The sequence below is a fragment of the Lepidochelys olivacea genome, assembly GCF_965140295.1.
Source record: "Lepidochelys olivacea isolate rLepOli2 genome assembly, chromosome: 8".
NCBI lineage: Eukaryota > Metazoa > Chordata > Testudines > Cheloniidae > Lepidochelys > Lepidochelys olivacea.
Genome location: NC_140418.1, coordinates 72,091,579 through 72,118,254, shown reverse-complemented (window position 1 = coordinate 72,118,254; position 26,676 = coordinate 72,091,579). Strand labels below are relative to the sequence as shown.

At 39.7% G+C, this 26,676-nt stretch overlaps 1 protein-coding gene across 2 annotated transcripts in view; it reads right to left on the bottom strand.

The window, feature by feature from the left end:
* The window catches only part of DPYD (dihydropyrimidine dehydrogenase), a 537,067-nt gene that overhangs the window by 339,603 nt on the left and 170,788 nt on the right, over window positions 1-26,676 (bottom strand). The window contains exons 5-6 of one of the 2 annotated variants that reach the window (XM_084637886.1): window positions 16,869-17,030; window positions 8,912-10,225 (exon numbers count right to left, since the gene is read on the bottom strand). In XM_084637886.1, the coding sequence (XP_084494012.1) occupies window positions 9,941-10,225; window positions 16,869-17,030 (447 nt within the window). In that variant the 3' untranslated portion in view covers window positions 8,912-9,940. Of the gene's footprint in view, window positions 1-8,911; window positions 10,226-16,868; window positions 17,031-26,676 lie in introns of those variants that run through there. The other variant, XM_084637885.1, reaches the window with a different exon arrangement.

The following is a 26,676-nucleotide window of genomic DNA, read 5'->3' as shown; positions in this document are numbered from 1 at the left end:
GTCTCGTACATTTAAAATGGGTGCAACAGTTTTTGCTGCCAATGAAAAAATCTCAGTGCATCACACTAGAGAGAGCCCTGGGAATCACTCTGCTTTTCTAAGGGAGAGCATCTTTCAGTATTTCCCAGGGGCAGTACAGCGCCATATAACTCCCAATGCATGGCTGTGCCCTACAGGCACCATCTAGCCCTTTATAAATGTATACTGTTAATAAACTCATTACCATAAGTGTGGGTGACATCTAGCACAGTCTCCTCAGAAATGGGGAAGTGCATATTCTTTTCAAGTTAAAGTTTGGCACAAACTTATGAACTGAAATTTTCATTTATGGTTTGAATGAACTTTCATTTTCTTCACACTGACTTGAGAACTCTCAGCTAGGTAAACCAATGATTAAAAAACAAAAAAAATTACCAGCCTTTGTAAATTGACATTGCATTTTAACAAACTGCAAGAAGCAAGAGATAGATAATTGTTTAAAAAAGAATCATTTATATCTGACAACTCAATATGAGAGGGTTTAATGTGGTTATTAATGGATTTCACAGGCTGAAAAGCTTACATTGTACTGTGAAACCAGACTGTGTTAACTAAAATGGAATAGGATTTTTTGTAAAATGTGTCCTTTATTAAATTCATATAGAAGGAGGTAGCGACTTCCATGATATTACATTTCCATTAGTTTTTATATATTAAAGGCACATGCACTTGTATTAGAATGCTAGTCAGTAATATAAACTATGTACCTAGCACAATTTAATGTATAAATTATGCAGTATGTATATAAAAATATTATTCAAGTACATTATCTTTATTTTTAAATACATTGTTCAGCAAATGGGAGCACTAACTGAAATGGTATAGACCTACGTCAGACGCATAATCTAACCAATTGTTATAGTAAATGGTGGAGGGGGTGGAAATCAGGTATTACTGCACTGTTAAGGTTCAGAAATCAAGCAATCATGCAGGAAATTCTAAAAGTTAAGTCTGAATGCACAACCTTAATTCTGTCTCGTTGTGCATAGGCTAAAACTGCCTTACACAGTGGAGCCTGCTATATCTTGCCATCTGGAGTTCAATGGGAGTTTTGCATTTTAAGGCTGTTAAGGCCCATAGTGTGAAAATTGCAAATTGCTTCAGTACATTTCAAAAAACTTTCACCCATTTTACAGTGAAGTTTCACTACATTATAATTCAAGAGATTAAATTTCACTGGGTTCCACTGTGCAAATCCTATTGGAAGGTAATTATTTCCCCATACCAAGTAAGTGTAAAATACCACCTTACACGTGAATACCATCTCCCCTTCTTCCTCTGCCCTGACTGTGGGCAAGTTATAAAGAAATTTTATGACTACCTTGGCAAAGAGAGGTAAAGTGCAATCCTTAGTAGGACTTTTACCAGTCAGGGATTTTCTCTTTCCCTTGTAATCTCTAACAAATGCCGTCCTGCTCTCCACACTCCCTATGCATGTTTGTATCTGCATGAAGAATTAAAACACTTCCTCCCCCCACTTCTTTAATGCATTTCAGCCATAGGTCTTGGCTGTTCCTACAGCAAACTCTGATCCTCCACTGCCCAAATGAGAAAAACCACCTACCCAAGGTTACACAGTAGGTCTGTTGCAAGGCCAGGGTAAGAATTCAGGTATTCTGATTCCCAATCCATCATCCTAACCACTAGGCCATATTGCCTCCTTATCCATATATTTCAAAAGGGTCACACTTCAACTCCAGGTTCTCTTCATGCATTACTTTTGTGTATATACAAAAGGTTGTGAACCAATTCTCTAATGTGCTTTTCAGCTTGAGTTTTCTGGGTTTGTCCAATTGTCCTGTTCTTTCTTCTCCTTTTCACCATTTTCTCCCCCCCACTCCCCAAGAAAGGGTGAAATCATCCACATATTTTCCCTTTCAAAATCTCCATTACAGCCTCACCTCAAGGGCTCTATCCATTCCTGCCCATGATCTTGTGATATCTAATGCCACCATGCTTTGAAGGTGCGACTTTAAATTTGGCAGAGAGATAGCTTTGGTGTAAGGGATGTATCTTTTGCTGTCCATTTGCACATGCTCAGTAGCAATTTACTAGACTTTCCACAAAGTTTCCATCTTCATTGGGCATTTTCCAGCCCAAAGCTGCAGGGGGGCTGAGCAGGATTTTCCCTGCAATCGCAATTTCTGACTTCTCCATGCCATACCGGGTCTGGGCCTAGGCTCTGAATTGAGAACAGGAAGCCTGTTTTTCTTGTGCTCTCACTGTCCTGACTCAACCTGTTCCATCTTCAGAGCAGAGTTTGAATAGTGTGCAGCGTGGGGCCACAGACTGAACACTGAGGATAAAACAAAACATTGAATAAAACTCATTAAGTGAGCACTGTCATACTGTTCTCTGAATGAGGCACAGTTCTTGGGGGAAAAATAGTATGTGATCATGTAAGTAAAGACAACATTACAATGCCGACATAGAAGGGGGCTGAATTAAGGTTGCATAGCCAACTTAAATTTTGGCATTTCTAAACTTTTGAGTGCTTGACTTTGTAACCTTAATAAAATTATTTTTAATGTAGGTTTGTGTGTGTGCTATAATATAAACTGAATATTCTTCAATGCTTGTAATAGCACACATACATTATACAACTGTAGCCTCTAATGTACAATTCAGTGTTAATTTATACCTCAAACTGTTCATTTTATGCAAACTATGAGTAATTTTCTAGTTGTCTATTACATTTTATCAGTTTAAAGAGTTAATTAATTTCTAATGTATTTTAGTACAAATTTTTCTTATAGTCACTATTTTCAATTCACAGAATGCTCTTTGTATTAACAACAGCAATGTTGTGAATTGCAAATCTGGATTAGGCAGCTCATTTCATCTCTAGATTTACTATTCTTAGCAGCACATCTGACACATAAACCAACACAAAGTGTTGGGGAAAATCACAGCAACAATGCTTCCCATAATCTACTATAATTCCAGAACAGCTAAAATTAATTTATTTTAAAAATGAACAAAACTGAATTAAAATGAAAAATTGTTTTGGGTAGTTTTATTGTTTTTAGTAGTTAAAAATCTAAAATGAGAAAACATATTCCAAACTTGTAGTTAATTCGTAAGAATCATAAGAACATGAGAATGGCCATACTGGATCAGCCCAGTATCATAGGCACTGACTCCGTGGGTGCTCCAGGGTTGGAGCACTCATGGGGAAAAATTTGTGGGTGCTCTGCACCCACTGGCAGCCAAGCTCCCCACTCCTCGCCTCCTTTCTCTCCCCCCCACCTCCCAACGCGCTGCATCCCCACTCCTTCCCCTCCCTCCCAGTGCTTCCTGCCACCCCACCGAGGATGGTGGAGGGGCAGGAAGAGGCGGGGCAGGGGCGGGGGGGGGGTGTCGAACACCCACCAGGTAGAGGGGAATTTGGAGCCTATGCCCAGTATCCTGTTTTCCAGCAGGGTCGGTGCCAGATGATTTGGAGGGAATGAACACAACTGGGCAATTTATCACAACCCATGTCATCCAATCCCAGATTCTGGCAGTCAGAAGTTTAGGGACACACCATCAGGGACACACCCTGACCATCTTGGCTAATAGTCTTTGATAGACTTGTCCTCCATGAACATATCTATTTCTTTTTTTGAACCCAGTTATACTTTTGGCTTTCACAACATCCTCTGGCAATGAACTCCACAGGTTGACAGTGCATTGTGTAAAGAAGTACTTCCTTATGATTGTTTTAAACCTATGTCATTGAGCGACCCTTGGTTCTTGTGTTATGTGAAGGGGTAAATAACACTTCCCTATTCACTTTTTGCCACACTATTCATGATTTTATAGACTTCTCTTATATCTTCCCCCCCCCCCCGTTGCCTCTCTTTTCTAGGCTGAACGCTCCCAGTCTTTTTAATCTCTCCTAATAGGGAAGCTGTTCCATGCACTCAATCATTTGTGTTGCCCTTCTCTGTACTTTTTCCAATTCTAATATCTCTTTTTTGGAACGGGGTGACCCAAATGACACACAGCATGCAAGATGTGGGTGTCCCATGCATTTATTTAGTGGCATTATCAAACTCTCTCTCTTATTATCTATTCCTTTCCTAATGGCTCCTAACATTCAGTTAGCTTTTTTGACTGTCACTGCACATTGAGCAAATGTTTCCAGAGAACAATCCACAATGAATCCAAGACCTTTTTCTTGAGTGGTAACAGCCCATTTAGACCCTCTCATTTTGTTTGTATATGTGGAATTATGTTTTCCATGTGCATTACTCTGCATTTATCAACACTGAATTTCATACGTCATTTTCTTCCCCAGTGACTCAGTTTTGTGAGATTCATTTATAACTCTTTTCAGTCAACTTTGGACTTAACTATCTTGAGTAATTTTGTATCATTTGCAAATTTTGCCACCTCACTGTTCACCCCCTTTTTCAGATCATTTAGGAATATGTTGAACACCACTAGTTCCAGTACAGATTCTTGGGGGACCCTGCTATTTACCTCTCTCTACTGTGAAACCTGACCATTTAGTCCTATGCTTTGTTTCCTATCTTTTAACCAGTTACTGATCCGTGAGAGGACCTTCCTTCTTATCCCATGACTGCCTAATTTGCTTAAAAGCCTTTGGTGAGGGACCTTGTCAAGGCTTTCTGAAAGTCCAAGTACACTATATCCACTGGATCCTCCATGTCCAAGTTTGCTGATGACCATAATGAATTCTAATAGACTGGTGAGACATGATTTCCCTTTAAAAAAGCTGTGTTGACTCTTCCCCAAGATATCATGTTCATATGTGTGTGTGTGTGACAATTCTGTTCTTTACTATAGTTTGATCTAATTTGCCTGGTACTGAAGTTAAATGGTTTGTCATTGTTAGGATCACATTTGAAGTCTTTTTTTTTTTTAAGTCATCACATTAGCTAATTTCTAGTCATCTGGTACAGAAGCTGATTTAAGCAACAGGTCACATATCACAGTTAGCAGTTCTGCAGTTTCATATTTGAGCTCCTTCAGAACTCTTGGGTGAACACCATCTGGTCCTAGTGACTTACTGCTGTTTAATTCATTATTTTGTTCCAAAGCCTCCTCTACAGACACTTCAATCTGTGAGAGTTCCTCAAATTTGTCACCTGAAAGGAATGGCTGAGATGTGGGAATCTTCCTCACATCCTCTGCAGTGAAGATCGATGCAAAGAATTAATTTAGCTTCTCCACAATGGACTTTTCTTCCTTGAATGCTCCTTTAGCACCTTGATTGTCCAGTGGCCTCTCAAATTGTTAGGCAGGCTTCCTACTTCCGATGTACTTAAAAAAATTGTTGCTGTTAGTTTTTGTGCCTTCTGCTAGTTGCTCTTCAAATTTCTTTTTTGCCTGCCTAATTATACTTTTACACTTGACATGACAGAGTTTATGTTCCTTTCTGTTTTCCTCAGCAGGATTTGACTTCCAATTTTTAAAAGATGTATTTTTGTCTCTAGCTGCCTCTTTTACTTTACTTAGCCATGGTATTTCTTTTTCTGGTCCTGTGCTGATGTTTTTTAATTTGGGGTATACCATATAGTTTGAGCCTCCATGATGGTGTCTTTTTTAAAAGTTTTCTTGTAGCTTGCAGGCATTTAACTCACTACTGTTCCTTTTAATTTTCATTTAAATATCTTCCACATTTTTGTAGTTACCCTTTTTGAAGTTAAATGCTACTGTGGAGGGTTTCTTTAGTATTTCCCCCCTCCGCAAAGGATGTTATATTTAGTTACATTATGGTCACTATTACCAGGCAGTTCGGCTATATCCACCTCTTGGACAAGATCCTGTGTGCCACTTAATACTAAATCAAGAATTGCCTCCCCCCTTGTGGGTTCCAGGACTAGCTGCTCCTAGAAGAAATCATTAATGCTGTCTAGAAATTTTATCTCTGCATCCCATCCCAGTCAATGGGGGATAATTGAAATCCCTCATTATTTTTGCTTTTTCTGTTTTTGTAGCCTCTCTAATCTCCCTGAGCATTTCACAGTTACCATCACCATCCTGATCAAGCGGTTGGTAGTATATTCCTACTGCTATACTCTTATTATTCAAGAATGTAATTTCTAACCATAGGGATTCTACAGTATTGTTTGATTCATTTATTGTTTTTACTTTATTGGACTCTATGTTTTCTTTCACATATAGTGCCACTCCACCACCAGAAGAACCTACTCTGTCATCCTATATATTTTGTACCCTGATGTTACCATGGCCCATTGATTATCACCATTCCACCAGACACTCAAATTCACCCATCTTAATATTTAGACTTCTTGCAGTTGCTTGCAACCACTTATAAAATTCATCAATATTTAGTTGGCTGCCTTCATGTGACTATTCACCTTTCATTTGACTGTTCCTCTTCAGCTCCTACCTGTACTTTACCAACTTCTATCCTCTCCTTTTTACTTGGATATATGGCATCCCTGTAATAAATCCTCCCCTGAGGGATGTCTCTGTCCAAACCATGTGCTCCTTTCCACCTATCGGCTTTCCCTAACCTTTACTTTAAAACTCCTCTACAAACTTCTTAGTTTTACATGCCAGCAATCTGGTTCCCTTTTGGTTTAGGTGGAGCCCACCCTTCCTGTACAGGCTCCTCCTTTTCTAAAAAGTTCCCCAGTTCCTAGGCCTTGGCTACACTTGAAAGTTATAGCGCAATAAAGAAGCCCCAGGTAAACTAGCTCACTACCTGTCCACACTGGCAAGGCACGTAAAGCGCTCTGACTCTGCGGCTAAAGTGCTCCTGGTACTCCACCTCGGCGAGTGGAATAACATTTGCTGCGTCCCTGCTGGAGCGCTGCAATGCTAGTGTGGACGCCCTGGTTCTATAGTGCACTCTGATCAGCCTCCAGAAGTGACCCACAATGCCTGTGCTAGCCACTCTGGTCATCACTTTGAACTCTACTGCCCTGCCCTCAGGTGACCAACCATCAGACCCGCCCTTTAAATTCTCTGGGAATTTTAAAATATCCCTTCCTGTTTGCTCATGCTATCAGTGAATCTTTCCAGGTGACCATGCCTCCATGTGCCATGCGAGCCCCAGTATGGAGCAATGGCGAGTTGCTGGACCTCATCAGTGTTTGGGGGGAGGAAGCTGTCCAGTCCCAGCTGCACTCCAGCTGTAGGAATTAGGATACCTTCGGTCAGATATCAAGGGATATGATGGAAAAGGGCCATGACCGGGATGCACTGCAGTGCAGGGTTCAAGTGAAGGAGCTGCGGAATGCCTACCACAAAGCCCATGAGGCAAACAGCCGCTCTGGTGCTGCCCCCACGACCTGCCATTTCTACAAAGAGCTGGATGCAATACTTGGGGCAACCCCACCTCCACTCCGGGGACCACCATGGACACTTCAGAGCCTAGTCCAACAAGGCAGGAGGAGGAGAAGGAGGAGCAAAGTGGGAGCGAGGGTGCTGAGGTAGAGGAAGACACCCTGGCATCCCTAGATGCATGCAGCCAGGAGCTGTTCTCAAGCCAGGAGGAAGGTAGCCAGTCACAGTGGCCGGTGCTTGGGGAAGGACAAACACCAGAGGAGGTGTCCAGTAAGCGGTTTTCATTTTGGGAAGGAAGTTATTAGTGCGGGCTCTTGGGGCGAGGAGGGTTATGGCTGCATGCATGCCTAGATGCGGAATAGGGCATTGATGTACTCTCTCACATCGCAGTAACCGGCCTCAGTCATCTCTTCAAAGGTCTCATCCTGAACTTGGGCAATGTGCTTGTGCAGATTTCTCGGGAGAGCCACTGTGGTCCTTGTCCCAGGAAGGCTAACTTGCCCATGCCACTATGCCATGAGGGGTGTAGGACCATTGCTGCACACAGGCAAACTGCATATGGGCCAGGGCAGAAGCCCCATTGCAGTAGAAGACCCTCCCTTGCTTCCCAGGTCATCCTCAGCAGCGAGATATCTTCCAGGATGAACTCCTGTGGACAATGTGGGAACAGTATTCAGTATAGGGGCCCCTTGCTGCTGTCTCCCCAAGGCACAGAAACCAAGAGGACAGTATAGCCGTGAAACAGTCAGTCATGCTTCTCACTGTGCTTACTCACTATTTTGGGGCTCCCGTGGGTTATGTGCACTCACTTTGGGACGGGCAAATTATGCTATTGTGTAGACTGCGTTTGCCCTTAAGTATGGGGGAATCATTGCTCTGTCTGGTGTGAACAATGCTGCCTCTGTTAAGTGTTGCATTTTGCCTTTACAGATGCAACCTTGAGATCTCAGCCGTCCATGTTATCACCTGCCAAAAGACTCCAAAGAATTAGAAAGAGGCCATGTGGAAGCAAGGAAGACGTTGCATGAAGTAATGCCACATTCAAGTAATAAAAATCAAAAAGTGCAGGAGTGGCGGGAGAGTGAAAGCAGCGTCTGCCAGCAGAATGCGGATGGCCGGCACGAAAGCATGGAGCGGCTGATAAGCATCATGGAGCACCAAGCAGACTCGATATGGGCGCTCGTTACAATGCACGCGGAGCACTATTGCACTTGCCCCACCCCAACAGTCCTTTTCCCAAAACTCTTTCCCTTGTGCCCCCATGTCACCTCCAACCCACTTTCCCCAACATCCGGGTTCTTATTGCCACCAGCTGCCTCCAACACCTGTAGCTTCACCACCCAGCCCTGAAAACTATGACTCTTACTCACGGCACTCAACCCCCATCACCATGCAGTATAGCCATCCTGAAGTGCAGCACTCATTGCACAGCACTCCAGACAGGAAATACACAAATCTGTGATTGTACCATTCCCCACCCCCTTGCCCTTTCTGTTTCCCAAGCAGTTGTGTCTCTTTTCAATAAATGCATTTTCTTTTCAATAAATGGATTTTTTGGCTTTGAAAACATTCTTTATTATTGCATAAAGTAAAAGATACCTTAGCCCAGGAAAGCAACAGCCACTGCACGTCAGCATAGCAAACATAGATTCCTACTAACATTGGAACCACTACACTTCACTCCCGTGCAAGACACCAGATGTTACTTGTGGCTTTCAGCCTCAAATTGCTCCCTCAAGGCATCCCTAATCCTTGCAGCCCTGCGCTGGGGCCCTCTAATAGCCCTGCTCTCTGACTGTTCAAATTCAGCCTCCAGGTGTTGAACCTCTGAGTTCCATGCCTGAGTTGAATCTTTCACCCTTCCCTTCACAAATGTTATGGAAGGTACAGCATGTGTATATAACCACAGGGATGCTGTCATCGGCCAGATCCAGCTTCCCATATAGAGAGCGCCAGCGGCCCTTTAAACATCGAAAAGCACACTCCACAATCATTCTGCACCAGCTCAGCCTGTTGTTGAACCGCTCCTTGCTGCTGTCAAGGCTCGCTGTGTAGGGTTTCATGAGCCATGGCATTAAAGGGTAAGCGGGGTCTCCAAGGATCACAATGGGCATTTCAACTTCCCCTACGGTGATCTTCTGGTCTGGGAAAAAAGTCCAGGCTTGCACGTTCCTGAACAGGCCAGTGTTCCGAAAGATGCATGCGTCATGCACCTTTCCAGCGCCGCCTGTGTTAATGTCAACGAAATGCCCACGGTGATCCACAAGCACCTGAAGAACCATTGAGAAATACCCCTTCCGATTAACGTACTCGGAGGCTAGGTGGGCTGATACCAGAATTGGAATATGCGTGCCATCTATCGCTCCTCTGCAGTCAGTGAAACCCATTTGTGCAAAGCCAGCCACAAATGTCATGCACCTTACCCAGAGTCAAGGTTCTTCTGAGCAGGATGCGATTAATGGCCCTGCAAACTTGCATCAACACAATTCCAATGGTCGACTTCCCCACTCCAAACTGGTTAGCACCTGATCGGTCTGGAGTTGCCAGCTTCCAGATTGCAACAGCCACTCGCTTCTCCACAATCAGGGCAGCTCTCAATCTCATGTCCTTGTGTCGCAGGGTGGGGGCGAAAGCCTCACAAAGTGGCTTTTCTCATCCAAAAGTTCTGCAGCCACTGCTCGTCATCCCAGACTTGCATGACGATGTGATCCCACCACTCAGTGCTTGTTTCCCGCGCCCAAAAGCGGCGTTCCACGGTGGTGAGTATGTCCGTGAATGACCCAAGCAAACTCATATCATATGCGTTACTCAAGTCCTCACTGTCACTTTGGATGATAAGGAATAACTCAACTGCCAAACGTGACGTGCTGGCGAGACTCATCAGCATACTCCTCAGCTGTTTGGGCTCCATTTCCACAAACTGAAAGGGAAGACAGAGTGCGCAGTACAACAACCGTTGAAATATGGTGCCAAATGTGGACGGAAGCAAAGGGAATGGTGGGATGCGAACTGACGCATCACAGGGCATTGGGACAGGACGCAGAATTCCCCTCACTCCCCGCCCCTTTCCCACAAGCCACAGCGCCAGAATGGGAAGAGGTGCTCTGTGGGATAGCTGCCCGTAATGCACTGCTCCCAATGCCACTGCAAGTGCCGCAAATGTGGCCACACCCGTGCGCTTGCAGCTGTCAGTGTGGACAGACTGCAGCGCTTTCCCTACTGCGCTGTACAAAGGCAGATTTAACTCACAGTACTCTACACCTGCAAGTGTAGCCATGCCCTAAATCGCTCCTCTGAACATCATCATATTAGCCACACATTGAGACCCTGCAGTTCCGCCTAACTGACCCTGCATGTGGAACTGGAAACATCTGAGAGAATGTTATCATAAAGGCCCTGGACTTTAATCTCTTACCTAGCAGACTAAATTTGGCTTCCAGGACCTCTATCCTATCTTTCCCTACCGCAACCCTCCCCAGCACTGCACATGAATAAAATACCAGCTAGCTTTTTAAAAATGGAACCCATACATTCTAACAAAGAGTTTACACTCTATTGTATTACAAAAGAAAACAACATATGTACAATTCATTTTCTTGAATTTGAAAGCTGGTAAACTTTCTTAAGGCACCTTAAGAACAACAATATACTTCAACAACAAAATCTATACAAGTGTGGGATGGGGAAATTAAAGCCAGGCCATTCAGTTTTCAGAGTTTATAAATTCTGTTGACTTTACCAAGCCATGCTTGTAAGTCTCTTGTTCTGGAGTTAATTAGCTTGATACCGCCTGAAACGGGCTGTTTTCCTTATGTAAGGCCTCTTGAATGCTGTGTTGTCCTTAACTGAATCTCTAGAAGCTGAATAAACTGTTTATACCACACTAAGTTCTTAGTGTGATTTAAAAAGTTAAAGCTACTATAAGCCCTTAGAGCAGTTTAAGGGGCCCTATGGTTCAAGTCTTAACAAAATCTCCAAAATAAGTCAAATTTAACAATTCTCATTTCAACAACTTCTGAGTTCTCTGAATACCATATTCCTTAGTGGAAAGTATAGAAGATTTTTTTTCTCCCCATGCATGCATAATTCAAAGATGACTAGACAATTTTGCTCAAATTTATCTTTGGACTGAGACCAGTAATTTGTTTGGGAAAGTTATGGAAAAGTGGGGATAGAATGGAAGATGGATCTCAACTTTAAACTAGAACTGCAGCTCTGATAACCCCTAATATAAACTGAAGTATATAATAGATTGGATTCATAATTGGGAGTCCCAGTACACCTACACAGCAATACACCTTCTGGGATGATTAGCAGTCCTATTTAATAACCCACCCTCAATTTCATGACCACCTCTTCAGCAACAAAATAACTGATTCCAAAAATCTGTGAAAAATAAGGAGACACTTGAAAGGATTCAGTTGTTAGTAAAAAACCTAAGCTTCAACTTCACCATTGTGTAGTGCACATATCTGGAGACCCATACTTAACAGGAGGTGAAGATACCTTGATTAAAAAGTTTTTAAAACTGTGCTTTTTTAACACTTCATTAACAGTAATATAATGCCAAGCAGCTATTAGAGCAGACTTCAGCTAGTTTAGCTTGAAATATTTTAGCACTTAACTGAATTATTCTAATATTGTTTTGTTAGTAGCTCACCAACTGACAATAAATATATTTTCCAGGTAATAAAGCCAGTGAATTTTAAGAGCTGATTGTACTATCCTCACACATTCCAATAAATTCCCATTGGAGCTTGTCTGAATGAATGCTGTAGGCAGGAGTGCATTATTAAGGTACATTTGAACATATTATTAAAGTAAAAATAACAATGTGGATTAATTTTAATTACCTAAAATATTAAGCAAAGTACAGGTATCTGTAGCCTTCCTGAAGTTGTAAAATTTTATTCTTACTCAAGTAGTTTTATTTACTAGCAATGTATGGTCCAGGAAATAAAGGCTTTTCCATAGTCCATATCTAGAGCAGTTACTTAAAACTGACCACTTTTTTTTTCACCAGCAGAAATTAAACCACTAATTCTGCACACATTTGTGAACATCAGTAAGTGCCTACAAAATTGAGGCCCAAGGCCTCACACAAAGAGTACTCAAATTCTGTAAGCCTAAATAATATTTAGAAAACATATACCGCTTATCTTCAAAGCACTTTACAAATGTTAGCAATCCTCAGCTCTGTCAAGTAGTTAAGTGAATATCATTAAACCTGTTTTACAAGCTGGATAACTGAGACAGAAGGTGAAATCCTGGCCCTGTCAATATCACAACTCCCATTGACTTCAATAGAGCCAGAATTTCATCCAGATAGTTGAAGTGACTTGTCCAAGAACTCAGAGAGAGTCTGTGTCAGTACCGGATTGAGAAATCTGAAGTCCCTGAATCCACATCCTGTGCTGGGGCATTAAATCCTGCCTATCACTTCAAACAAGCCGCACAATTTTATATTTTACTCAGTCTTTTTAGACTTCAACTTGATTTCAGATTAAGAATGAAAGTAATCCTTAAGACAAATGGTTTCATCAAGACAAATATAAAAAATTAACAGAGAGTAATGCTCAGTTCTCATTTTGATGGGTAACCTCAGGAGGTGACGTAAGTATCAGAATAGCAATCCAGTTTCCCTGTGAACACTTAAAGTCAGAGAAGCCACTATCAAATCTATCTAACAGCAACTACCCGCAAATAACTTGCCTCTAGGAAAATGTTCTATTAAATCTCCTTTCCCAATTGCTTCATGCTGTAACAACAACCAGAAGATATCCTTAAAGAGGGTCAAAGCCTCCATGGGGTAAGGAAAAGAGAGTCAGGGCAGAACATGGTCCAGACAGTATTTAAGTATAGAAATAATCCACTTTTTTATTTAGGTTCTGCTGTTCCGTTCAGAATAATTCACTGGAAACCGTGAAAAATTAATTTTAAACTCAATAATATTAATCACAAATATATTTTTGTTAGACTTCTCACTAATACATCAATAAATAACAGTCAAATAAATTGCACTTCACTTTTGCTCCAAGCCTAAAAAGGTACTTAAAGGTTGAGAAAGAAGTACATTTTAGTACATTCTGTGGGTTTCATATTCATATAGCACTACCTGTATTTACTGTCACTATACTCTACAGTGCAGAGTTCCACGTAACTTGCATTCCAAGAAATATAAATATTTCATGATTTTAAAAACAACTAGGTAATGGGGAGGAGGGGGAGAATGAAGGGAGAGACAGACATTAATATAATTTTGACCTGTGCAGCAGAAGGTCTAACCTGAGCTCTTGACACTCCCTTCATTTATCACAGTGAGTTTTTATTCCACACTATTCTCTAGCTGCAATTGTTACCTTGGTAACCGCACACAACATACACATTCTATATCACAAACACAGAGTGTATAACATTAAATGTTGTCCGGTTTCACATTTAACTGTCAGGATCTAGATTCTTTTTATTTAAATGCATTTATCTTTTTTTATTTGATTACAGTATCTTTTTTAAAATAAGGCATATAGTTACAAAAATGGGGAGGGGAATACGAAAAGTGCAATAGGTGGGAGGTTCCATATTTTGTGTTTTAAAATATGCAAGACAAATATTTTACGTTAGTGAGTTTTATCTGCCGTATGAACAGATTAGTCACAGTACAGAAACACAAAAGAGACATACGTCATACCCATGTATTTTCCCATTTTAATTTGCATTCCTGCTATACTGCAAATTAGTCTTCATCTCAGCAAACTGAATAGTGTGCCTTTTTATTATTACTTTATCTTGTAATGAATCACATATATTATCCTCAGATTAATTTTATGCAAAAATTGTGAAACTTGGTTTCAAGCACAATGTAGTTTTTAGTAAATAAGACACTAGGGGAAAAAAAAAACTTTTACACAGTGCATGAGAAGTACTATTGATGTGCAGCTCACATTAATATCCCCACATGTTGCTTGTCTAAAATACACAATTTGTAAGCATTCATGTAAATAAATGTATGCACACACTTAAATGTTTGCAGAATCAGGACCCATTTGTGTTACTGGTAATGACTTAAGATTCCTTCAGTACTTGTACTGTTGCATGTACTGCTTTTTTTTTAAATTTCAGTGTCACAGAACTGCTAGTACTGACATTTCTTTCTATTGAATAAGCTGAGTATCTTCCAAGATTTCTACAACTCAAATACTAAAGAGCTCTTCCGTCTTACCTGGTAGAAATTAAACTGTCAGTGCTAAAGTCAATATTTATTACAAATATGATGGCATACTACTGCTAGTTATGATTACTATAGTGTATACAAAGTCATCAAAAACAACAAACTGCAATAAATCTAAAATCTTATTAAGTTGTAAAATATCAACAATAGCTATATTTTCAGATTGCTAAAAATAAAGAAATTGTATGTAGAAAATACAAAAAGGTGCATTTCAGTAAATGTTAAAACTACTACGCAGAATTACACAGCATCACTTTATTGTGTTAGGGCTTCAGATACTAATACATCCCTTTAAACAAAACTTAAAACACTGTGGTGAAAGCCATTCTGAGCTATTCATTCTGTCCTGCAGTTTTAGCATCAATCATTGTGCCAGCACTGAGCTTTTTTTAATAGATTTCTAAAGATTTTTGAAGAAGAATGGCAGATATTTAGCAAAATCTATCAAGCCATAATTCCCTCCTATTAATCATGGCATTAAGACTAAAGGGAAAGACAAATCAATTTTTAACAGATATACTTGCATTTCGTTTCTAAACAGTAATATTTCACTATTATATCTATCATATACTTGACAAGCGTTTAATCTATTTTTTTTATGTAAGCCTTATGTCTTGCAGCAAATGTTATAGTTTTATGCATACGGGCCAGAGTCATTAAAGAGCTGATTATATTGTCCCTTGATTGTTATGATCCAGTCATTCAATATAAAGGTAAGACAAAAAGTTACAAACTGTCATTGGATGTCATTGGTCTAGTCCACTAGATGAGCATTCTGGTCCAAGTTCTCCTGATACCACTCTAGCAGGCCCAAACTTTAATTCAGTCAATGTGTGTCTGTTGCTTTGGGAGCAGAGGAGAAAGGCAGTTCAAAATAGAACACAGAGGGGTCACAGAAACTCCATGACATGTCTTAGCAGGAGCATGAAAGGAGATGTGCAGACAGGTTGAGGGAGTAGGCCAATGGCCTTTGCAGATAGATCCTTTGACCATAAACAGTGCAAAGGGGACATGAAGCCTATGAGCTGTACTAAAGGCAAAGCCTGCCCATGCAGATACACAGTCAGATGCTCTCAGGGAGGGGGAATAAAGATTTCTATCCTTTGACCTGTGGGTCGGCCTTTTTCCCAGGCTTTGTGGAGGGGACCAAAATTTCACCCTCTATTTATAAATATGGTCCATTAAATGGGTCATCATATATAAAAGATCATGATTGATTCTGTAATCATGGGGGGGGACGAGGAGTACTTGTGGCACCTTAGAGACTAACACAGCTACCACTCTGAAACCTGTAATCATGGGGTTAATTATAAAATATACAGGGTGTAAACATTATATAAGCACACATTTTATTCATATAGAGTGACACCCTCTCTTCTTTTTGCAGAGCCCAGGTATGCAGGTCTTGTACAAATGATCAGAAGAGATGGAATCCTTCATATCACCTGAGATCATGAATTTGACACAGCATCTCCATGGCCACTACAGCAGCTCATAAGTTAGAGTGGCATCTGCCACCCTTTTCCTTCCTCTAAAGGGAAAATTTGTATAGTGGATCCATGCAATCAGAAATCCACTAGCTGTGTCCCTCCCCTGGGTCCCTTATGGAGGCTCTCTGAAACTAAACACCTCTCCCCACCACAAAGTGGAAGTGCACTACTTTTGCTGCCTTTTTGGGTTCTCTCTGCCCCATGTGGAAGAGTTAGGGAGTGGCATAAGGAAATAGGTTTTGGCCCTAAATAAGTTCATATATTTGCAATGTAAAGCCATTCCAATACATAAATAAAATAAATAAATAAATGTACATACATATATATAGGACACTGAACTTAAAAACATATTTAAATAAAAAAAAGTCTTAATTTAGCTTCTAACAGCACCTTAAATAATTTAAAAAATGAAATTCTGTTAAATCCAGTTTCCTCTCTCTATTAAAAATCTTAGAGTGTGGTGGTGTAATGAGTCAAATCACACTCCAGGACTTTCACTGTGCTATAGCAGTGTCCACATGGGATGTTACCAGGTGGCAAGCTGGTTTGTTGCGCAGTAACCTGCTGTGTAGACAAGCTGAAATTTTAAGTTGTCTTCTTGATTACAACTAGTTCTCTATATATTCTTATGAAATAATTTATTGTGAAAAGCTATTTTCAACAGGTAAATTACTGAATGTGCTTCAAGGTAAGTACTAGTTATTTTAATCCATTATATTTTTACTTTAGCAATATAGCATATTCCAACATGTTTGATTTAATGAAATCACCAATAAGAAATTTAATCATTAGAAAATTCTTTGGTTCATATGTAAAAATACCAGCCATCTGTATGTCTTACATACCTCAGTAGCAAACTGCTGCAATCCACCAATATTAATTGGTCCCTCCTCCGTAGCATATAAATTGCATCCACCTACACAAAGATCTGAGGTTGGACATACCATTCCGCATGTCAAGCCCAGTGGGTTGTCAGAAAGAATCATTTTGGCAGCTCCGTAATAGTTCTGCATGAAGAAAACAAAATCAACAATAATGCCATATAACAGGGAAGCGGAGATTCAAGAAAGGAAATCCAAAATCTTGTTCCTTTTATGTGGCTAGTAAAATAACACTGCACCTTTGATAAAATTTAAAGAAACAAATTTGTCACATATGTGTATTACCAATCATGGTTGAAAAGGCATTGAGGACAAATTCAGAATATATCTCACTGTACGGCAGGCTAAGAATATTTCAATTATTTCTTTTTTTATTATCAAAATATTCTAATTTGTTTTATGTTGATTTGCAGTTATTTTTCTAGGGTTGTGTAGTGGATTTACAGCTTTATTTTAAACATAACATGTTGTGCGTATTACACTCCAGTAAGTGCTCTCTCCATTCCTAAGTCAATTATGCAGCCGGTGAACAGACACTATTTAACTCCTCTCTCCATTCACTCACTTCCTAATAAATAACAACAACAACAACTATCAAGAAGAGCCCAGGAAACATTTGTGTGCCGGAGGTTTCCCTAAAGACCACCACTGATCATGGAAAGATGAAAGTCACACCTATGCAGGGAACCAGCACCAGGCTCATGCACTAATTAAGAGGCCTGGAGGGCTTGTGCTGGCAAATGCAGATGAGAGTGAGCACCATTCCAACCCTCTCCAAACTATGAACAACTGCAAGGAGAAAGGTCTTGTTTTCCATTCTCTCCAGCCACCTCTTCTACATCTCATTCTCCAGTAACTTTTTAATGAAAATTGTTTTCAGAGCTGGTCTAACACTACACTGGTCTGTGCCAGGGAGTCATTCTCCCAGCCAGGACGATAACTGGCTCAGAAGAATCAGAAGCTGTAGAGCCAGTGGGAGGTGTAGAGCTCATTGACAGGTGCCCTTCACAGTGAAGAGCTGGAGAGTTTTATTTTCAGCCTTCACATTTAGCAGGATAATATGTGTGCAATGTGCATCTTCAAAGGGAACAATATCCCACAGTATGAGACTCAAGTAGTGAATATGCAGAGCATTTTCAAGATTTGATTATGTAACAAAATGTGGATTACAAAAAAAAAGTCATATATGATTGGAAAAGTTCTAATTAACCAAGATGCACATTAAAGGACTGGGCATAATGTTCAGAGGCTCAACCAGATGATGCAGTCAGGGACAGTGAATTCCAGTAGGGCTCCAATGTTTACAAAACAAGTTTGTAGAAGTAGTTGAGCCTTTCTTCTACATTTGCAGAGCCTACTCCACTGGCCATACCATGATTACACAGATCACAAAGCCATGCATACATTTTCAATGGGGTTTCCTCCTAAATTACTACACCAATTGGAAGCTCTAGTCTTGGACAAATAGGAAAAAATTGGTTAATTAAGCGAGTCATTTGTGAAGGGACTTCCTTCAAATGTTTTGTCTGTGGTGACAGATAAAAGTGAGATATTGGGCCTGATTCCCATTTATGTTGTCCACTTTTCACTGCTCTGGCAATGTAAAGGGGCCTAAAAGTGGCTTTTAATTAACCTGATTAAAAATGTAATTTACACCCACTTTATGGCTCCTTTATTCTGCCAGAGTAGTGTAACAGATCTTCAATGTAAATGAGAATCCAGCACATTAAGTTCAATATTTAATATTGGCTAGAGGAATTGTTTCCTTGTTTCTCTGAAAAAGGACCACCCAGAGCTAAATTGTTGGACATTTGTCTTCAGAATTCAAACAAGCTATTTTTCATTACTTTTAAATTTTGGTTTTGCTTCACATTCTGCTGGGTTTCTTCATATTTTGTGTGGGGGAGGGGAAGGAGGGCTGTTGTGCCCAGGATGGCTATCTTTGTTGATTTCAACTTTGGTACAAGAGAAAGAATTACAATAACCAAATGTAACTTCATCTAAGAAAGATAATTAAGGATTCATATATCTTTGAAGCTTCATAATTAAAATTGGTGCATACAGATAATTAAAATCCTTCGTTTATCATTTTAGCTAACTATTCCTCTTTAAGAATCATTTTTATCATAGGTTGGTACAATGTTCACAATATTTTCTTTTAAGACAGAATATATAATAGTTAAAATAGTTAGTGCTTCAGTGGCACCCTCCTTAGAAATCTCCATTATTTAATTTCAATCATGTTGATGGTTTGCTGTGTTATTGAATTATGATCTTGATTAAATTTAAGCTGAGGAACATTACTTATTGATTTGATATCCAGCCATTACATATCTTTATATAGAGAGACTTTTACAACACAAGTACTGTGAGATATGCCCCACACATCACAATGCCAAGTAGTATAAAATGTTTTGTGGTGTTAACATTTTTAAGTGAATGTAGTGATCAATAAAAAGGCACCAAACTGACAAAGCTAGAGCTTATAGAGTGCTATTTATTCAGAGAACAAGCATACCAAAAGCAGCAGCACTGCAAGCTTTCCACACAGATTCAACACTACGCCTCAACCTGGTGCAAAGGGATCACCTCTAGAAGTGAAAGGGGAATTTAGCTTCAATGCTCACTCAGCCTCTCTGCTTAGGCTGCCAAAAAGAAAGCCAATTAGTGTCAATTCTACTGGTGGCAATTCTGTAATGTGGACATATGTCTACTCAGAAACACATAGTATCAACATCATGGGCAGTGCAACCTAGTGGATAGAGCACTGGACTGGGGCACAATAGACCTGTATTCTATTCCCAGCCCTGCAACTAGCCTGCTGGGTGACCTTGGGCAAACCACTTCACTTCTGTATGCCTCAGGTCTCCTCATGTTTGAAACAGGGATAATAAGGGCCTCCACTATAATGAGAGCTAGCTATTCATTGATTAGTATAAGTCATTTTACAGGTTTCAGAGTAACAGCCGTGTTAGTCTGTATTCGCAAAAAGAAAAGGAGTACTTGTGGCACCTTAGAGACTAACCAATTTATTTGAGCATGAGCTTTCGTGAGCTACAGCTCACTTCATCGGATGCATACCGTAAAGTCTGCTGCAGTTTCCACGGTATGCATCCGATGAAGTGAGCTGTAGCTCACAAAAGCTCATGCTCAAATAAATTGGTTAGTCTCTAAGTGCCACAAGTCCTCCTTTTCTTTTTGCGAATACAGACTAACACGGCTGTTACTCTGAAAGATATCAGATGGTAACTTTCAAGATGAAATCCTTGTCACCTTCCCAAATGAGCTGCCCAAGTAACTTCAAGCTTAGGATTTGCCTTCAGTCTGTTCTGAGCTGTACTTGATTTGAACTGGTAATCTTAGTGAAAAGCTCTCATGTTCTATTACCCCAGTTTTGTAGTACAATAAAATATTTAGATGTTTTCTGTATTGTATTTAAGTATAATATGGAACAGTATTTCTTTTAAAAATATTTTTCTAAAATAATGACTGTGTTTCAGATAAGCTACCATAGTTTTTAATCAGTCACTGAACCAAATACTCAATTTCTGATCCTGTCCAAATTCACCCATCATGAGCGGCTAACTAGCCCATTTGGGAGAATTTTATTGTGATGTTATACAGATCCTGCTGCTATAAGCTATGTTTTCAGGAGACCTATAATGTTTCTCATAATTGTGCATAACTGTCATTTGCTGAAACAGCACCCTTATTCCAGAAAGGAAATTTTAGGACAACACAAGGTAGGTTGTCCTAAGGAAGCATATAGTATTAGTAAAAGACATTTTAGAAATATGAAGAATTTAGAATTATAGATCGGAGGTAGGTGATTTGGATTTTTCCACACACCTTTGCTTAGTTGACTTACTAGTTATATTAGTGCTTGCTTGCTGAAGACCAACTATGCTACTTTATAGGCACTCAAGTTACTAATTATCAACTACAAACACTGCGGAAAAGAGAGGAAAATCCTTAGTACAACAGCTAAAATACTTTGCAACTCTGTGATGGTTTGTTTCTGTGTATTTATCCCTTCTTTACTATACTGATTTCTCATGTAACACATGCCAGACATCATTAGAGAGAATACATTTTTCTAAACTTTTACAAAAACTAATCAGGAAAGGAAGTATAATCTAGTTTTAATATGCTGCTGAAAATTATAGTACTATTGTACTACAGCAACAAGCCATTTTGCATATGGCAGAGACAAATTAACAAATAATGAATATGAATACTTTGCACTTATATGACACCATCCATCTGAAGATCTTTAAGTGATTTATGGTGGGAACCCTTAAAATCTTGCCAATTTTAATTGACACAGTTACCTCAGTATCTTCAGTCTTTTCTGATACTTCTTATATAAGGAAAGTACCTCTAATATTGAAAATACTGACATTATATAATTACAAACACTTATTTAGCACTTATTCCAATTCTCAATTAAATTAATGGGAGTCTTGATCATATTCATATAACACAACCATAACAATTATTTTACAGAGCCCAAGGATGTGCTAGATCCCTCACAAAAGAGGAAAAGTGATCTGACCCCTACCCGGAGTTTATGAACTAATATCAGACATGATGCAGCAGGGAGTAGCTAGACAGTGCAGTTGGAGGGAGGATGACTCAGCAAAGGCTACTACACAACCTAAAACAAAAATAATTTAGAAGTAAAATAGTTTGGGATATTTTTAAATACATACAAATAAATAAGCAGATGACTCAGTTGGCTAATTCCTGTAGACATCAGGGAGGAAGCAGGTCGAGAACTAGAATGCTTTGGTGATTGTTTTATTTAAATGGAATAAATGCCTCCTCATGCCTTGATGCATAAAATATATTTTCCTAGGCACTTCCACAGAAATAAATTAATCTAACTGGATAGGATGCTTTTTGGTTTCCTTCATCAAAATGCCAATAAATACACCTTGGTAAGAGAGAGAACAGAAACGAGCCTTACACAGACATCAATAATCAGTGGAAAGCAGGCAGAGGAGGATATCCACATGTATCACTTGGAAGTATTACATAATTTGCATGCAAATGAGACTTTTTTTTACTTGAGAAAACCTATTAAAACATGTAGGATCAATACAGTAAGATGAAAAGAAATTACATTTAATATCAGGAAATTCTTACAGCATCTATTCATTCATCTAATTTAAGCACATTTCATATAAATTTCACATAGATCATGACTTTCTGATATTGTAGTTTTCTCAGATACAACAAAGTGACTGCAGTATTGTGTTCTGTATAGAAAGAATGAAAGCACTGGCTTAGCCAGGATGTGGAGATGGGGTGGAGTGAAAGCAGAAAGGTAGGAGGGGGAAGGGAGGGGAGGGAATAAAACAGTGTTCACTTCTTTTTTTGTCTCTTAGTTAAATGTTTAAAAATGGACACAATTACAAAACAAAATTTCCAAGAAAATTACTTTCACCTCCTGTCCACTGTTATCTATGTTTTCTTAAGTTTTTACAAAAATCAAAATGTGTTGGGTCAAATATTGTTGTTTAAAATGACATAAGGAACAACAATTGAAAAACATATACTGATAAAGAAGATAGGTATCAACAACCCAACATATTTATATCTATGCACATCAGTTCAAATTGGAATAAACTCACCCCCCCCCATTATTTCAAAGTAGAATGAACAAAACAGAAGAGTGAGTTATCAAATATCACATATATTCTATATTACAATGCTGCTGATATTTAATCAATCCAGAAAACTTTCACATCATTTGACTTATGTCATCATAACAGGACTGTAATTTCACACAGTGTCACTATCTTTTTATGAAAAAGAGGAAAAGGAATATCTTGTACTGTCATTTTGTTCTTTGTAGTTTAGAATGTGAGAGATTCCTTAATTGACACAGTGTCATTGCAACAAGTCTATTCCACATAATTATACTACGGCAACTGAAACCAGCTGTCAGCCATTCCATTACACCAACTACAAATAGACTTCTCAAGAAAAGTCACTGTTTCAAGTACATCAATTTAACACCATTACTATTTTTCTTTTAAATGTTTTTTGTACTTAGTGACTTGAAATATGTAGAGATTAAGAAAGAAAACTGAGTAAAACTGTACTTTCAAAAACATGGAGCCCCATGAATTTTTCTTAAAAACTGTAATGCATATTTGCAGTTCTTACCAATTTTACAGCCGCTTAAGCCTCTTTTACAATCTACTAAGTGTATTAACAGTATCACAATTATACTATTTTACATCTGAATTCTGAGTCATGATTTTATAAGACATTCTCAATGGGATGCAAATGACCCTCTGGAGTGGGGGAGGAATTATTCTATTCTCTCCATTCCTCTCACTTATCACAATCCTGTTTCTTTCTCTTCTTCACCTCCCTTCCAACCTCACATAGCCTCTCTCCCATTGACATTCTCTCCCCCTGTTCCCTCACTGTTTCCTGTCTCCCATTTCCCTTATTACATCTGCACCCTTATTTTCCCTCACTTTGTATTTATAAGATCAGGTTTCAGAGTAGCAGCCGTGTTAGTCTGTATTCGCAAAAAGAAAAGGAGTACTTGTGGCACCATAGAGACTAACCAATTTACTTGAGCATAAGCTTTCGTGAGCTACAGAAGTGAGCTGTAGCTCATGAAAGCTTATGCTCAAATAAATTGGTTAGTCTCTAAGGTGCCACAAGTACTCCTTTTCATTTATAAGATCCTATCTCTAACATTTCCCTTCTCTTTTAACCCGCACCCCCCAGCAGTACACATTATCCATAACCCTCAGTCTTCCTCCCTACACGCCATATTACCCAATCTCTCCGTCTCTCCTATGCAATCTACATTCCCCCCAGGCCCTTTAGTCTCTTCTTACCCCATGCATTTCTCTGAACCTCTCGCTTGCACACTACTTCCCTTTGCACCCTCTCTGGCTCCTCCAGCACTTTGTCAAGCTCCCTCATGCTCACCACATTCCCCTACCTCTTCATAGTTTCATGTCCAGCCTCTTATCCAAAAAATACATCTTTCCTGAGGGAAGCCAGTCTTCAGTTTTGCTAAAAATAATGGGAGTTGATAAGCATCTTTGCTAAGGGAAGACTTACTTCTACATGCAAAGACTGTTGGGAAATGATGCCCCTTGTTGATTCAGGGCAGTTTGGCTTCAGTCCCGGTACTCCAGGTACATCTTAACATAGCAGCAGTTATGTGGAGCCCATTCCTGCTCCCTGGCTCAGACTTTTATACTGCTTGCTTTCTTCTAAGAGCTACCTAGCTGGTAAGCTAATTACCTCATTAGCACGTCAGGCTCCCTACAGGTACAAGTAATCCCTTGTACCTTCCCAAAATACAAACTACCTAAATCCCTCCTACTCTAACTACACCCAGTGTCCTTTTACTGGGTTCTCACTTGCCAGGGTGCTGGTTTACAAAGGGATCAATTGATAGCATCCTGTCACAGTCAGTATCCACTGATTCCTATGGCTAATACCATTCACAGGAATCTATAGCACCAACACAGTCTTGTCAGAACAACCAGTAGATACTGAAGGTGCCAGACAATGAGACACACTGAGACTGTCTCACTGCACAGGCAGGTAGACTACGCAATTGTGGGACAGGATGGAAAGCAGGGTTGGGGAACATCAGGGAGTTGATTGTGACTCCCTGATTCCTGAGGCCCCAACAATGCCTAAAGTTGCTTCCAGGCAGCAATAAGATCCACAACAGCTATAAGGTCCTTTAATGGATCCTACCCCGTGGGAGCTTCATTCTGCCATGCCGTCTTCCCTGCCTCAACAAACTGGGATGGGGTGATGGGGCAGAGGCTCAGGGCACAAGCCTGCTGGCTGGGTCTAAAATCCTAACACCACTCTTACAAATAGGTAAGACACAAGAAGAAAAAAATCCTTCTCCTATAGCTTGTAAGTACTTGTATCTTTGCAGATTTAATTTTAAATGACAAGATCAATAAAACATGACACCCTTAATCTTTAGCATGATTTTTTTTAAAATTCAACAACTACATTTTAAACATCATAGTTAAATATAAATGGTCTCCAAAAAGCAGTTTAGAAAGAATACTTGTCTGTCATCTTTTTAAAAAAAATAAAATAAAGTTTAAAAAAATAAACTAATATTCACAGTATGGTGAATCTAAAGTTGCATCTCACCTATTGAGAGATTCAACTGCAAACAACAGTCTGTAGGAAGGCTACTGAGTAATGCTGACTGGGAAGATACAATAGAATAGATTGTACCTTTGGAAAGTAGAGCTGTAATCCAGTTTGTATGAAGAATGTAAGTTTTGGTATAAACTCTACTGAATCACAGAAGCCTGACACAATACAGCACAAGTGACATCCTTTTCTCAAAGAGGCCCAAGGCTCATTGAGCCTAGCAATTCAATTACCCTCTCAACCCAGAAAGAACCCCCCCACCCCCCCGCCCCGAGTTGAGGTCTACTTGCAGAGCACCTTGGAATGGCCTACGTTGTACATGGCCTGTAAATATCTAAAAAGCCTCAGGCTTTAGAGAACAAGAATCCCTGACCTTTTATGATTGCTCAGTAGTTTTTTTTTAAACAAAACATACTACATAGAATGGCTTAAATAGCTGACAAAATAATACATTTTCAGTAAGCCACTGTTTAAACAGCTTTGTTTATAATAAAACCAGTTTAAAAGAATACCTGAATATCATACTACCAACTACTTTGTGAAAGAATATGGACACAATGAAGGGTAGGCAAACTGGTTCGTATAGTATGATTTAGGGCATGTCTATACTACAGCAGCTACTGTGCTCCAGCTATGCTGCCATAGTGTGGATGCTGCCTGTATCAATGAAAGAGGTTTTCCCATCTTTGCAATTAATCCATCTCTCTGAGAGGTGGTAGCTAGGTCAACAAAAGAATCCTTCCATCAACCTAGCTGCGTCTAAACTGGGGGTTAGGTTGGCCTAACTACAGTACCCAGGGCAAGAAATTTTTCACAGCCCTGAGTGACATGACTAGGTCAATCTAACTTTTAAGTGTAGACCAGGCATTTAAGTATTTTACATTTTAATTTAACAAAAAGATGGTTAAAGGGTGACTTGATTACAATTCACAAGTATCTACATGGCGAACAAATATTTAAAATGGGCACTTCGATCCAGCAGAGAAAGGTACTATAAGATCCAGTGGCTGAAAGTTGAAGCTAGACAAATTCAGTCTGAAAATAAGGCATACATTTTTATCAGGGAGGGTAATCAATCACTGGAACAATTTACCAAGAGTCATGGTGGCTTCTCCATCACTAACCATTTTTAAATTGAGGTTGGATGTTTTTTCTAAAATATGTGCTCTAGGAATTATTTTGGGGAAGTTCTATAGCCTGTGTTACGGAGGATGTCAAACTAGATGATTACAACATTCCCCTCTGGCCTTCGAATCCATGAAAACTTCCTTCTCCCTGCACATCACCATTTTGAGATTTAAGCCAGTCTGGAAATTCTCTTAGCTACAGTATTGTCTGCATATATAATCTGCTCTGGAGCTTCCCGCAGGTGAGGGAGGAAGACTGTCCATTAGTGAGGGCGAGGAAGTTGCTGGGCTAGATGTGCTTGAGGGCCTTAGAAAGGTGAGATAGTGAAGGAACCCACTGTGGGAGAACAGGAGCTTGTTGAAGGGTGAGAGAGGAATATGGTAAGGACAGGAGTAGATTGAGAAGAAGGGGGACCTCAACAGGTCCAGCTAAGCATCCAGATTTTCTGGATTTCTTACTAAACACTTGAATCTTC